The 15872-nt window shown below is 37.7% G+C and overlaps 1 protein-coding gene across 1 annotated transcript; it reads left to right on the forward strand.

The window, feature by feature from the left end:
• Positions 1-6834: 6834 nt before the first annotated feature.
• On the forward strand, positions 6835-15872 carry LOC132284072 (aminopeptidase M1-like). The gene is made up of 19 exons (XM_059786133.1): positions 6835-7245; positions 7332-7477; positions 8048-8150; positions 8703-8889; positions 8984-9077; positions 9305-9458; positions 9574-9678; positions 9764-9880; positions 10009-10122; positions 11815-11997; positions 12169-12424; positions 12523-12644; positions 12728-12825; positions 13897-14074; positions 14147-14261; positions 14348-14415; positions 14519-14593; positions 15308-15385; positions 15528-15872. The coding sequence occupies exons 1-19, from the start codon at positions 6853-6855 to the stop codon at positions 15705-15707; spliced, it is 2766 nt and encodes a 921-aa protein (XP_059642116.1). The 5' UTR covers positions 6835-6852; the 3' UTR covers positions 15708-15872.

Raw genomic sequence — 15872 nt, forward strand, 5'->3', positions numbered from 1 at the left:
CCCAATAAAATGATCCTGGGCTTGATTAATGAAGACTCGGTCCAGAATGGTAGTCTTTATCCGACCCACTCGTAATCACCTGGATCGCACCTGGCCCAGGTCATTTTAGGTATCCTTATCTGACTCCATAACCTCCCCTAATTAATTAGGGTGGGATTATCGAAATGACCTAATTATGACAAGACGGCTCGAAGTGATGACGTGGGGAAGTGGACGGTTAGCTCAGAGATCAATGCTTTAAGATCTGCTGCACCATCTTCAACACAGCCCCTTGAAGGTCGAACCAGTTTTACTTTAAAAACCCGACTTCTTATCTTTTGCCCTTCTTCAACCTTTCTCATCTTCATCCTCTAGTGTCATCATCTTCGATCACTTCTATCACCTACCTGTATTTTCCGGCGAGCTTCCCTTGTTTTCACCGGCGAATTTTTTCTGATGCGATTTGACTTTTGCTTTGTGACTAGATACTCTGCAAAATTCCCTTTTCAAGGTCAGTTCCTTACTCTTGCTGCTCTATTTTTAGAGGAAAAGATCTTTACGCTTTAAACTTTTCCTTCTTTCTTTTAGAATGGCTCTCCTTGATCTGAATGATATTTCTCCTTTGCTATCGAATCGTTAAAACCAGAAGCAATAAACCGTATTTTCACTTCCATCCTATCGAGAAACGATCATCTGTACGGACAAGTTTTCATTTGAAAAGGGCTGGAAGAACAACTTAATTGGGGTCAGTGGAAATTGACAAACTCCTTTCGCTCAGTCTTTCCCTATCCCAACAACTTTTGGAGAGTGTTCTGTCCTTCAATTTAAGAAGTTTAAGAAATATCCTTCTGACTGCCATTGTGAATCCTGTCTTCCTCGTTTCTGTACTTTTCTTTGTAGTTGCCTTCGAATAAATCATGATGAGTTGGTTTACAGCGTTTACAGGGCCAGGCTTGACATTTTAAAGGAAAGAGTCCAGAACAATATTCCTTCAGTTGCTGACTTGCTCACCCCTGAAAACTTCTCTGACATATTAGTTCTGGGATCCACCATGGAGAGCATTCAAATTCCTTCTTTCAGCAGGAGAAGACGTTCTGCTCCTACTCCTTCAGCTGCACTAGCCCCTATAGCGACCACTTCAGCTGCCCCGACTCTGGCTCCAATTGCTGAGCATCCGTCCCCCGAACTCCTTACATCCACTTCTACTAAAGTTTAGCCTACTTTACCGAACAATGAACCCTCTGACATTCGAAATAAAACTCCCCCAATTGATACTCAGGATGCTGGGGGTTCCTTTCTGTGATACCCCTCGGATCCGAGACACGGGTTGATCAGGCCCAGGCCCAAACCCGGGGGAATATCAAACAATTAATATTTTATAATGAACACGGAATACAAAATAAATTAAGAAATGAAATTAAAGCTGGAAGGAACTAAAAATAGAATCCGCAAAATATTATAATTATTAAAATCCATCAAACTCAAACTCCAAAACTCCATCAGTTTACAACTTGGGAATCCATCTCTAGTGGACCCCTATTAAACATCCAAACGGAAGATAGAACAACTGTAATAAACGTCCAGAAATAAAACTATAGAGAGAGCCCTACATCGTCGGAAGAGTGAATAGAGACCTCTGCTCAGCACGAACACGTCTAAGCCTGGAACTGTCGTGTACCTGAAAAAATAGAAGTGGGTCAGGCCCACGCGCAAGTCCTGACCCTACCCTTGTTGTCCTGTCTGGCTTATGAAGATCTATCTACACATCGATGAAGGGCTCCTTGGTAAAAACCAAAGGCTCATTTTCCCCCTGATCACTTTGGGGAGAGGTTCCTATAATTGATATCTCGGGCTGTAAGACCGAGCTGGAGCCTTTCCTTTTCCAGCAGCTTTCAAAATTACAGAGTAGCACTCCTTGGCCGCGACTTGGTCTCCGTGAATATCAATCACTTTGCTCCTATCTGGGCTCAAACATCTCATTACCTGGTGCAGAATTGATGGGACACCCTAGACCCTGTGAATCCATCATCTTCCCATCAGGAGGTTGTAAGATGGATGGATCTCAATGACTACAAAACTTTATGTCAGAACTCTTTTAGCAGCCTGTACTGGTAATTCCACCATACCAATGGGCTCCATCTGTTTCCCATCAAACCACAACAATTGATTCCCGGTGGGTTTCAGCTTTTCTGGCTTTACCTCGAGCCTGTCAAACGTTATTCTTGGCATGACGTTAGCACTGCTCCTTGGATCAATCAGAACTCTTTGCACCAAGTACTCTGCTACTGTCAGACTGACTACTAGAGGATCTTCATGTGGTACCTGTACACGCAGCAAGTTCGTTCTGGCGAATTTTATCTGAACCGACGCGTTCTGCTGGTGCAGAGTGTTTACGGTACCAGTCATTCTCTTTATCTGTATTTGACAGAGGCGCGTTCTGAGTAGCTCCTCTGACTCTTCCGTCTGCTTAGGACGTCTATGAATTGCATTTATGATCCGAACGGGCTGAGTGTTATGCTGACTAGAATTTTGGCTTCTTTTCACTTATTCAGCCGGTCGGTTCTGCTCTACTGTCGGCCCCTGGACATATCTTGTAAATTCTCCCCTTGTTATCAGCATTCCTACCTACCTCCTTAAGTTCCTGCATTCATTAGTCTGATAACCAAAATCACTATGGAAAGCACAATGTTTAGATTGGTCTCTCTGCTCGAGAGGTTGTCTAATTGCTAGGGGAGAGCAAAACTTATCTTTGTTCTCTTGATATAGCCTCGCGAGAGTGACCTTTAGTGGAGTAACTAACTCCTCTTCTCTAAGCCTCTTCTCTGCCTTCCATGATGCCTGACGCTGTGGCAGAGCTTGTTTTTGCCAAATCTTGGTTTTGGACTTCTCCTCAGTAGAGATAATTGATGTCTTTATGGCATTTGCTGCTTCTTTTTCTTCCAAGAGCACGAATCCATCAGCTCTCTTGTTCAGCTTGTCCATGGTCTTCGGCGTATTAACCACCAGACTCGTGTGGAACGGTGTCCCTCAGTTCATTGCTAACTTGAATGCTTGAACCGCTGTGGAGGGATGACACTCCATTACTAAACTTTTGATGAGGTTGAACCTGGTGAGGAAAGCTTGGAGTCGCTCGTCTTCGTGCTGCTTCATTGTAAACAGGATTGAGACGTCTTTGGCTGGGAACTTGTTCCTATAATACTGGATTATGAACTTGTCACACAAGTCCTGGAAGTTTGCAATTGAGCCTTTAGCCAAATTCTTGAACCAGTTGAGTGCTGGTCCTGTCAGGCTTGTAGGAAAGCACTTGCACATCAAAGGATCATTCTCCGTGTTCAGAGCCATCTTCAGTTGGATATAATAAACATGATCGATCGGATCGGTCGTTCCATCGAACAGGATGAAAACTGGCATAAAAAATTTCCTCGGATTCGGAGCGTTCAGAATCTTATAAGTAAATGGTGAATTAACCGTTCGTGCTAACGAACGGAGGGCCTCATTCTCCCTCAGAAGCCTTGCGAAGATCCTCTGGTATGCAAATCTACCATCAGAAACTCTGTAATCATACGTAGCCATTGAAGGCCGGTAAGACGGATCGGATGACCTTTCCTCCGTGAGCTCATTCTGCCATGGCGACATAGCCTTGTGATGTCCAGACTCCATGGCTTCCTCTCGCTTGATCCATTCGTGATGTGGATCAAGATGAATAGATACCTCTCGATCCTCCATTCGATGAGCAATTGTCGGTAAATCGCCTGGTCCAATCTCCTTGCGATGAGGATCCACATGATTGTTCCGTTCCTGCTCGCCCTGGTGAGTAACATCAAGTGGCAAGGTTCCACCTCTTACTGGAGTGGGACGTGGAATTGCCAGAGCCTCCCGATGCTCCATTCCAGCTCGCAACTCTGTATTCTCTCTTCGCAAGGCTTTGATCATGCTCATCAACTTATCAAGCTTCGTCTGCTGGCCATTCTTTTGTAGATTAGAGCTCTCGCCTCCTATCATTGTTCCTGATCGGAGCAGAGTCATCAACCGTAAGTTCTTGATCGGATCAGTCTTCCGCGAATGCGAGCGCACTTCAAACCAGCTGAATTCCGATCTCTTTCCACCGGATCTGATTTACAACCTGTCAGTCTTCCGCGAATTCCGATCACTTCAATCTTGATCGAACCAATCTTGATCAAACGCGAAGCAATCTTGCTCGAAGTCCCACAGACGGCGCCATTGAAGATGCGAGAAATTTTCCCTCTCAAATTGGAAAGAGTAATTCTACACTTCAAAATTTTTCAACCCCTTTTCTCTCTATTTTCAGCCTATTTATAGACTGTTACAGACCTTCTAGATATTTTCTAACTAACTTCCTGAGCTGGGTTGTTCTTCTGGGCTTTTCTTTACTACGGGTTTAGCTCCTTCCTTTCAAAACCGGGCTCCCCACCCAACAAAATGATCCTTGGCTTGATTAATGAAGACTCGGTCCAGAATGGTAGTCTTTATCCGACCTACTCGTAATCACCTGGGTTGCACCCGGCCCAGGTCATTTTAGGTATCTTCATACACACATTAGTAAAAACAGAAGGTGCATAAATGTGATTAAAATCTATGTGAAAAATTATTTCTATATCATTTTTCCAAAAAATAAAACAATGGTATATATGTGTAAAGTAAAATTATACTTCTCCATAAATTGTCTTAATAACATGAACTTTTCCTCTAATTTCAAATATAATACTGATGTTCCATCTAGGGTTTAGGTCTGACTTATGAGTAAAGTGACCTTCCCTGCATAAAATTTGAAACTCTTGCCTGTGATGTCATGTTCAAAATCTACTTAACATCCGAGAATGCCTTAAAAAGTTTAAAAATATTATTTTCTCCTAGAAGTAATAAAAGTACAATTATCCCTGTGAGTAATGGACCTAAATACCTAATAGTAAATGGTATAATAACAGGTCCAGATTTAAATAGGAATGGGGAGGACAGACCCAAACCAACCTTAACCATGATAAGCCCAGCCGGGATTACAAAAAAGTCTAAATTTAAGGGAGAGGCCTAAGAAGACAAACCGAGCCCAGAAATTTAAACCCCAAAATACTGAAATGTATACAACCAGTGTAAATTGTTGCGTAACATTTGTTCAATGAAATTTGAAGACTGAAATCCTACTGACCAGACAGAAACAAAAAGTTAAAAGTTAAAAGTTAAAATAATAATAATAATAAATAATCTATAGTGTTATAAAAAGAACCAAAAATGAATTTGTATTTACTTAACCTTCTCAAAATAATAATAATAATAATAATTCGTCATTGATAATCAAAGCATCTAATTACTCGTATTACAAGTAGCTGATCGGCAAGGAACATAATTCCTCGGCCTTTAAGTGCATCATGCTTTAATTAAAGCACCACTCCATTCTATATTCTCATTCCTAGAAGAGTCAGAAACATTGTTTAATTATTGTGGAAGATAAAAAGTAAAATAAAAAAAGTATAAAAGCATTTGTTTGATAGTTTTCATCTTTATTCCTCCTGAGGATTCGTGTTGAACTCTAGACTTCAAAGCTAAGTATGGTATAAAAGAATGAAATAAAAATAATAATTAAAATGTAGAAATAAAAATGATGCAAGTACACAATATACAAAAATTGACCTAGTAGCATTTGATTAGACTAGTTCAGTAGTTTGAATGTTGAATGTAAGATTCGCAATATCGCTCACGATTGCGGTATCAGTTATGATGTAACAGACTTGGACAAAGTCAGTTTAAACTGACTGATACGGGTCGCATATTAAACTTGAAAAAGAATTATATATCGATCGATACGTCGCATATCGGACAATACGACAAACCATGCAATAAAATTTAAACCAAATTCCACTACCTATAATATGATTTTGATGAAGAATAGCTAAGTACATCAAGGAGAATAATGATAGATGCATGAGAGATGGAGAATGAGAAGATAGATGATAATTAGAAATAATATTAATAGAGAAAGACATATTAAAAATTCCAAGCTTGTTTAGATATATATTATGATATTTTTTATTATTTAAAAATAGTAAATTATATGGAATGCCTGAATTTTTAATCCATCTTATAAAAAGCATAGGGGTTGGGTTAAGATAATATACATTATCTATCATAAGGGTTCATACCAAATAGTAGGTTTTACACTTGCATATAATCTCTTCGCATTTGATTTGCGGAAGAAGATGAGACAAGTTTTTTTTTTTTGTTATGATTTGATTGGAATATAATTAATTTGGGATGGCCTTCCTAATATAATTGCCGTTTGAACCTTTTTTTTTTTTTTTCCCTTAATACTGTCAATCAGTAAATTGTTAGCCTATATATATATATAATTAATTAATTTTGTTTTCCATGCATGATTAAAAAAATTTGAATTTCTTAGTAAAATTTTGTTAGTATTTAATTTCCGTAATCCACCAAAAACATAACATGCAGCACCACTAATTAATATTTACGACATATAAAGACTCGTTAATATAGATATATTTTTAATAATATCACATGATATAAGAAAATCCTTATCTCTTGTAACAAAACTTCACATGTTTTCTAATTTTTTTTGTTCAAAATTATTTTCTTGATAATTTTTTTTTACACTATTTTCTTGATAAATTGAGCTGCTGAATAGTCAATATAATAATACTAGTTCTACGTACTTTTTTTGTTCTGTTAGGTTGCGCAATATTCTACGTAGAATAATTAACTTTTACTGTAAGATAAAATGTGTGAGAAAAAAATAAACTTAGCGTAAATGGTTGCGTAACATTTGGTCACTAGAGCGATCTATATAAATTTCAACGCTGGCGCATAAACACACACACATAGTTAGAGAAAAACTTCAACATGACGAAGTACGAGAGTTTCATACTTTTTGTATCGGGTGGTCAGGGTTGGGAAGCGTCTTCCATAAGTTTCCTTTTCTATCAGTTGGTGATAGTTGTGTTACTTTTGGTTGTAAGTGCCGTTTGGCTTTGTCAGGTTAAAAAAAGAAAAGATAAAAAAGAAAAGAAGAGTACGAGCAGTTCAGACTTCAGAGGCCAACCGAGACTCCCCGGATTCGCAATCCCCAAACGTTACGATCTCAATCTCAAACCAGACCTCATCACCTGCAAATTCACCGGCACCGTTCAAATCTCCGTCGACGTTGTCGCCGACACCAAATACATCGTGTTCAATGCCGCCGACCTCACCGTCGACCGCACCTCCGTCCGATTCAAATCCCAAAATGATTCCAAGGTATCGCCCGATAATCCTAGGTTTCGTTGATCTTTTAAATGTTTTTGATGTGAATCAATGCAAATTTTTTTTTTTTTTTTTTGAAGGTATTGGAGGCTTTGGAGTTTGAAATGTTTGAAGAAGATGAGATTATGGTGGCCGAATTTGCTGAGAGTCTTCCGCATGGAGTTGGGGTTTTGTATATTGCTTTTGAAGGAGCCCTAAGTGAGAAAATGAAAGGTTTCTACAGAAGGTACTCATTGTACATGCATACATATATGGATGTTTGTGTATATATATGTTTTATCTTTCCAGTGTGTTGCGTGTTTATCTCTCAACCTTTTTCTTTAACCTCTGAACTTCTAATATTCGTTGAATCTTCCATAATTATTTGTTCTATCTAACACACTAAATTTATATCGTTTTATCAAAATTGTTGATTACAGAAGGTTCTCTAGCTGTTCTAAATCTATTCTACTTTATGATATTTGCTAAATTTGTTCAAATCTTTTTGTTTTCAGTCTTTCTTTCTCTAACTTAGAAACACATTTCTGTTCTATGTCACATTATGCTTTCGACAAGTTTTTGGGTTCTATCCCCAAGGGGTGCAAGAGTTGGTTAGGAGGTGTTGTGTTTGATTCCCTTCACATTATGCTTTCGACAAGTATGCGATTTAAAATTTTATGTTTTTTTTTTTTTTTTTTTTTTGTTTGCTTTTCACTGTTTTTAATAAGCCAAATAGATTGTATGTATTTATTATAATTATCTTTCTAATAATTTTTCTTTTTGGATTTTAATCTAAGTTGCTATCATTCTTTTTTAGTAAGTATGAACATAATGGGGAGAAGAAGAACATGGCAGTAACGCAGTTTGAGCCAGCTGATGCCAGACGCTGCTTTCCGTGTTGGGATGAACCTGCTTGTAAGGTGTTGCCATCGTCTCTGTGCGTGTGTGTGCGCGCCCTCGCCCTCGCCCTCGCTTTCTCACTCGCATGCACGTTTGCGTGTGTTAATATAAGTACAATGTATTTTCTTTAAGAAATTTATTAACAATATAAGCAGAATTTATTGAACTGTTACAATTAATGTATTTTATTTAAGAAATTTATTAACAATATAAGCCGAATTTATTGAGCTGTTGAAACATGTGATACTTTTTTTTCATTTCCTTGATATTGGGAACCAAAAAAAGAATGTCTAAATAGAATTCATATAGAATTTTCAAGAAAAAAAATGAATTTTACAACAACACAGTTTTAGTAAGAGAACCCCTCATTCGATTTGATAAAGATGCGTTTCATATTTGTTAAATTTAGATCATGAAGCAAATAATTTTGTTGAACATAAAGATACATATGCATAAGGTTATGTATATAGATGGAGTTGTGACTTAGGTATGCACAGTTGCTCTTTCAAGTCTTTTAAGAATTAAAGGTTTTGGTTTAACCTTTCGTTTTCACCCAACACTTTGGTGTTCAGGCCACATTCAAGGTCACACTGGAGGTGCCATCTGATTTAGTAGCCCTTTCCAACATGCCAGTCACAGAAGAAAAGGTGGATGGCGATCTCAAGACAATTCACTATCAGGAATCACCAATCATGTCTACATATTTGGTTGCTGTTGTCATTGGTTTATTTGATTATGTGGAAGATCATACATCTGATGGTATCATCATACACCATTTCTGTCAATTTTCTCAATGTTATTACTCAGTACAAATCCTGTGTGTTTTTAACGGTTTTATTTTCCTGCTACACAGGGATTCCAGTTCGAGTATACTGCCAAGTTGGCAAGGCAAAACAAGGGAAGTTCGCTTTAGATGTTGCTGTCAAGACACTTGATTTATACAAAGAGTGTGTTTATCTCTCTCTTTATGCTGCAATTATTATTATCCATTAGATATAGACTTCATGTTGTAAACTGCCACATTCACATCAAATGAACATTTCTGAATGTAATTGCTAATTTTGCAACATATTTTTCGTTGTTCTTACTTGCAAATCTATTATATTTTCTCTTTAGATGCTTTCGTGATTTTTTTCGAGGTGTGTTATCTGATTAACCATCTCAAGTCATGCAGATATTTTGCCGTTCCATATTCGTTACCCAAATTGGATATGATGGCAATCCCTGATTTTGCCGCTGGGGCCATGGAGAATTATGGTCTAGTTACATACCGTGAGACAGCTTTGCTCTATGATGATAAACACTCTGCTGCTGCTAACAAGCAAAGGGTATTGTCCATATACTGAAAGTTTTATCTGATTTGTGATGATATTTTGACCTGGATCTGATATTGTTTTATCAGACATTCATGTAATTTGTATTGTTTCAATTGGTTCTATTTAGGTTGCCACTGTTGTAGCCCATGAACTTGCACACCAGTGGTTTGGCAACCTTGTGACCATGGACTGGTGGACTAATCTATGGCTGAATGAGGGATTTGCAACATGGGTACTTCACTTCAGTTTGCATGTATATTTATTACTTAAATACTACATGGTGGTATATGATATAAAAATGACCTGCTTGTGTTCAGGTAAGCTATTTAGCAATCGATAGCTTGTTCCCAGAATGGAAAATTTGGATCCAGTTTCTTGTTGAAATTGCCGAGGGTCTTCGGTTGGACGGGCTCGCAGAATCACATCCGATTGAGGTAAATAGGGTGGTCAATTTTATGTCGGAATTACGTTGTCTGCCTCTGGAATGCAGTGCTATTGCTTCTAATATCTGCTTCCGAGTGATGTATATTTGAATACTTCAACCAAGCATACCTTCTTTCAGGTTGAGATAAATCATGCACGGGAGATCGATGAAATATTTGATGCGATTAGCTACAAAAAAGGTGCATCTGTGATCCGGATGCTGCAAAACTATCTTGGTCCTGAATCTTTTCAGGTTGGTCCTTAAGTTTTTGCTCTTTGCCACTTCTCTTTAGTTTTTAATGCTTTCTGCTTGGTCCTTGGTTTATTGCTTTGACTTTTCTCCTCTGTTGGATCCTTTTCTCATTATATAGATATACACATGCTCATACATGGGTATATTTGCTCTTAAAATTGATTTTTTTTCCAGCTGAATATGCGTTGGAACAATCCTTATTGTACCGAATTTTCTTTCTTCCTGTTTCAGAAGCAAACTGAAACACCTAAAATGACTTTATTACCTAGGTATTATGTGTGTATTCTTGGATAAAGAACGAAGAAAATCTAAATCAAATTTTAGTGAATTTTGAGAGTGGTGTAGGCAGAACCCATTAGAGGATTTTAAACACAGACGTAGCGTGGATGAATAGATCTTTCAATTTCTTTTCTTAATATTTTCAGATTGAGTTAGTTTGGGTTGCCTCAGATTATAAGATCACACATTCACTACAAATTAATCAAAACAAAGCTATAAAATAATACCCATGAGCCCATATCCTAGTGCCTTGGTGTTACAAGTGAAATTTGTCCCACATCGGATTTGGATGGGGGTTGAAGTGTGTATAAATGGGTAGGTATGCAGCAATATCCAATAGTTCGAACTTTTGGGTAAATGGGCAAGCGCCCACCCGTTACAATTGGTATCATAGTCTTAATCCGGTGTCACGCCAAGCGTCCGGGTCTGCCTCCGGGTAGGCAGGGTGGTCCGACCGCAATGAGGGCGTTGCATGGGTTGAAGTGTGTATAAATGAGTGGGTATGCAGCACTACCCAATAGTTCGAGTTTTTGGATAAATGGGCAAGCGCCCACTTGTTACGCTTGGGTAGTTCGAGCTTTTGGGTAAATGGGCAAGCGCCCACCCGTTACCCTTGGGAATTACACCTTGGTTTACCTCTGATGCACCGAGTTCTTAGGCAATGTATATTCTAGTGCCTTCAAAATCAGTAGCCCTCTGCAATCCACTTGAGTGCGATCGCTGCCCCAGCAATCCACTTCTCTTCTTCAGTGATTGATTTCCACTTCATAGAGCAAGGTATCCACAAAACCCTGATGTAGAGATGCGATGGAAATCTTAGACTAGAACACTGATAGCAAAATTGAGTATATGTGCATGTATGCAAAAATAAGTCTCTTTCTTTTTCAGTCTGGGTGTTTATTCCAGGTATCCTTGATTTCTGAAATTCATATTTTTATAGATGGGATTTTGCAGAAGACATGCATATAATGTTAACCAAGGTACCCTTTGTTGAAGTGATAGTAATATAGGATGTAGTATGGCAAGGCAAGGGATCATGCTTAGACATGACATTGATATTATTGCCCCTATTTTATTTATAATTCCATTGAACTTAGACAAGTTAAATCGATTTACGATTCCGTATTATTTCATTTTTTTTCACATGCACTTTTCTTTTCAGTTCTATTTTTATGTACCCATACACTTACTTTGGAAACTATTGACTCTATGGTTGTGTCCTTGCATCCAAAGCTTTGTGCATTAAACTATCATGTACTGATTATTAATTATGCTTCTGCTATTATTTGAATATCTTAACCTACATTTTATTTGCATCTTATAGTCCAGTTGTTTATTTTTATTAATTGTTTTTATTTGACAATTAACACGGTTTATATATGTATATATAATGTGGCTGCTTCATGGAATTAGAGGGCACTTGCTTCATACATAAAAAAATATGCTTGCTCAAATGCAAAGACAGAAGACTTATGGACTGTCCTTGAGGAGGAATCTGGTGAACCTGTGAACAAGTTAATGAATTCGTGGACAAAGCAAAAAGGCTACCCAGTTGTCACTGTTAAAGTCAAAGCTCAACGCTTGGAGTTTGAGCAGGTTCTCTCACTACTGAATTCGTGCAACCATTGATTTATAATTGTCAGAACTTTTAATGCTACATCTCTTGACCGGAATGCGCAGTCATCTATTACTCATTTTTATATTTCTTTTTTATGATATTAGTACCTAAAGAAAATTCTAACAATTTATGTATTTAACTAATGGCAGTCGCAATTTTTGTCGAGTGGTTCGCATGGGGATGGGCAATGGATCGTTCCAATAGCCTTATGTTGTGGCTCGTATGATGTTCTCAAGAATTTTCTATTGGAAGAAAAATCTGGAAGTGTTGATATAGAGGAATGTGCTTGGATAAAAATTAATGTAGAGCAGGCAGGATTCTACCGGGTGAAATATGACGAGGACTTGGCAGGCAGGCTGAGATGTGCAATTGAGAGCAAATGCTTGTCTGCAATAGATAGATTTGGTTATTTGGATATGTTTTGAACTTCTATCTTTTTAACGGTCTTAAAGAGAGAGAGAAAGAAAGAAAGAAACTAACATTTGAGTCATTCTTCCTGACAGGCATTTTGGATGATTCTTTTGCCTTGAGCATGGCTTGCCAACATTCTTTGGCCTCTTTGCTCACCTTGATGAGTGCATACAGGGAGGAACTTGATTATACTGTTCTGTCTAACTTGATTACTGTATGTTCGCCATCATATACTGATTTGTTTTGCTTCAGCATGCTTTAGGTCCTAAGTTCCTAACCCATTTTCTGTTTTCACAGATAAGTTCTAAAGTTGCAAGAATTGCCGCTGATGCCACACCTGAATTGTTGGATAACATTAAGCAATTTTTCATTAGCCTTTTCCAGTATTCTGCTGAGTAAGTAGCTTGGTAAAAACTATATAATGCTGCTCTGCCTAATAATTTTGCAACATCAATCAATATCCCTAAATCAGCTTATCACGTTTGATTAGGGAAATACGTGTGTGCACGCGAGGATGCACACACATATATATGAGAATGGTTATGTGAAGTAACCACTATAGGAACTGACTACTAGAGAAAATGAAATAGTATGGTTCCATTGACCATTACAAGATCATACTATTTCATTGACCATTACAACATCATTTTATATGTTATTAACTTATTATGAAGAATGACGTATTAGATGCAAAATTGAAGATTGCGGCATCTATACTAATACTAAGGCAATTTCAGTGAATTGGAAGCCTAGCTACTCTAATATATTGGAAGTAATAAGATAAAGTTTCTATGCTTCCAACTAGATTTCCTTTAGTTTTGGTAAGCGTGCACACACACACACACACTCTCCGTGGCCTCAATGGGGACTCAAACCTTCAAACTTCCATACAGTAAAGGACAAGGAGAATCCACTAGAGCTAAAGACGTCATAGAATATGACCTCCTTCCATTTAGAAATGAAAAGAAACATGTCTATCACTTTAATTCATTTTAGAAAGTTGGCAATGTCATTTATAAATTATGAGTAATTACACAACAGCATATGTTAGCTTGAATGGAATTTACTGCCATCCTCAGGTTTAGGTGCAAGTTCGAAGCGCAGTTGGCAATATGAGTGCTTGTGTATTATTTTTATCAGAAAATAAAATAAAAAAGATGAACAATTTTATTTGCACCTACTACAAAGTCCATAATATGATGTAACAAACAATCTACTATGAGATTCATAACATTTATATCAAAAGCTGTAAGTTATATAAAGTTCATGTAATTATTTCTTTCGTGAGACTTTGCTTTTCAATCTTAGAACTTGCAGCGGGTATGCTAAACTCAATGATCTAATATGTATCTTGGACCCAAAGAGCGAGTGTTTTTCAAAGTTCCAAAGCAAAAATCCTATCTTAATTTCTTATTCTTCATGATTATTTATTTATTTATTTATGGTGCTTTTGAGTTTCTTTACAGAAAACTTGGCTGGGATTCTAAACCAGGTGAAAGCCATTCAGATGCCTTGTTGAGAGGGGAGGTATTGACTGCTCTGGCTGAGTTTGGACATGATGTTACACAAAATGAAGCGATTAGGCGTTTTAATGCATTCTTGGAGGACAGAAATTCACCTCTTCTCCCTCCTGACTTGAGAAAGGTTGATAATCAGTTAATCTATTGTTTTATTACAGTTACCTAGTTACGTGTCTTATGGACATTCATTCTGCAGGCAGCATATGTGGCAGTGATGCAAAAAGTCAGCAAATCGAATAGATCGGGTTATGAATCTCTGTTGAGAGTTTATAGACAGACTGACCTGAGCCAGGAAAAAACAAGAATTCTAGGTAAAAACAATTTATTTATAGAAGTGATGCAAAACATCTTAATATATCAAGTTAACTACAACTAGATACCTTTTTATGACTTGTAGGTTCGTTAGCATCTTGTCCGGATCCAGATATTATTCTTGAAGTTCTCAACTTTTTGCTGTCTTCTGAGGTAACTCCATTTTGGTTTGTTCACTGAAGTCATCAATCTTTTGAAACTGATGGGCCATAATTGAAGCTTGAAGGGGCTAAGTTTGTTTCTTTCTTTATTAAAGGTTCGAAGCCAAGACGTTGTTTTTGGACTTGCTGTTAGTTGGGAAGGGCGTGATGCAACTTGGAGGTGGCTGAAGGTACTCATTCATTTTGTTGTCTTGCAAAAGATGAGCATGGATATTGTTAATTAAGAATTATGACCATTGTTTAAGGACAAAATCCTAATTGTAACTAAGCTATAACAATCTTTAGTCTTGAGAAGACAATACTCTGAAATACCCGTCAAATCATTCTCATGCTCATGGTGGATGACATAGGAAGTTGCGACTAAGTTTTGTGAGTTCAAGTGTATTACAAAAAATGGTTTGCGTAAGGAGAGGCCGTGCACCTTTCTTCTCTAGGTTGACAGGTTCTTTTGACTGATATTTCAAATTTGGAGTAGGTCTAGTGACTTACTTTGAATAGCTAGAGGCTCGAGCTAAGCTGATCATGTGGAAGTTAAACAAGAAGGCACCTAAAGTTTGTATTTATTTTAAGTTACTTTTCTTTCTTAGTCCTACTTTTCTTTATATACCTGACAAATTGGCTTAAATAGAGGCAAGGTGTGCAACGGTGTGATTAGTGTGTACTTGTCCTTCATGCCACGTGTAATGAACACAAACACAAAAGATATACTAGTGACTTCCATGTGGCATTCAATCCTGGTGTGTCAACCCTAGCATTAGCAAAAACCAGTTGTGTCCTTATTTACTTACATAAACAGTCCATTTTAAGGGACACTGCAGTGAAAGAAAGAAAGTACAACCTTATTTTCTGATGCATGGTTTCTCCCATTAATTGATTGGATGCAGGACAATTGGGATCACATCTCAAAAACATATGGATCTGGATTTCTAATAACCCGATTTGTCAGCGCAACTGTCTCACCGGTCTTTCTCTCTCTCTCTCTCTCTCTCTCTCTCTCTCTACATTCTTAGTTCCTCAAATCTCTATTTCTCTTCTATGATTACTGTCTATGCTTAATTTATATGTGATCAGTTGCTCACCCATGCTTTTCTTCTTCTCTTTTAGTTTTCTTCCTACGAGAAGGTGAAAGAAGTGGAGGAGTTTTTTGCAAGCCGTACTAATAAATCAATTGCTAGGACTTTGAAGCAGAGCATTGAGCGGGTTCACATTAACGCAAACTGGGTTAGGAGCATTCAGCAAGAGGAACACATTGCAGAGGTTGTCGAAGAGTTGGCACTCGCCTGAGTCCGTTGTAAAACATTTTAGCTCAATAAGGTGGTGTAGGATTTTTAGCTTATTAAGACTCATGCCTCAAATGGTACTCACCTGAGTTCATTGGCTATATATGGGCTTCATCTCTCTTTTGTACATTTCTTACATCATTAATGCATACATCTTACTTGCCAGGAA

The sequence above is a fragment of the Cornus florida genome, unplaced genomic scaffold (genome assembly GCF_030987335.1).
Source record: "Cornus florida cultivar Cherokee Brave unplaced genomic scaffold, ASM3098733v1 CherokeeBrave_3.0.0_Hap2_Chr11, whole genome shotgun sequence".
NCBI lineage: Eukaryota > Viridiplantae > Streptophyta > Magnoliopsida > Cornales > Cornaceae > Cornus > Cornus florida.

Coding starts and splice junctions, on each gene's coding strand:
- LOC132284072 (XM_059786133.1), top strand. CDS start 6,853: ATGACGAAGTACGAGAGTTTCATACTTTTTGTATCGGGTGGTCAGGGT. Junction 8,151..8,702: donor GGGATGAACCTGCTTGTAAG/GTGTTGCCATCG, acceptor TTTGGTGTTCAG/GCCACATTCAAGGTCACACT. Junction 12,645..12,727: donor TTCTGTCTAACTTGATTACT/GTATGTTCGCCA, acceptor CTGTTTTCACAG/ATAAGTTCTAAAGTTGCAAG.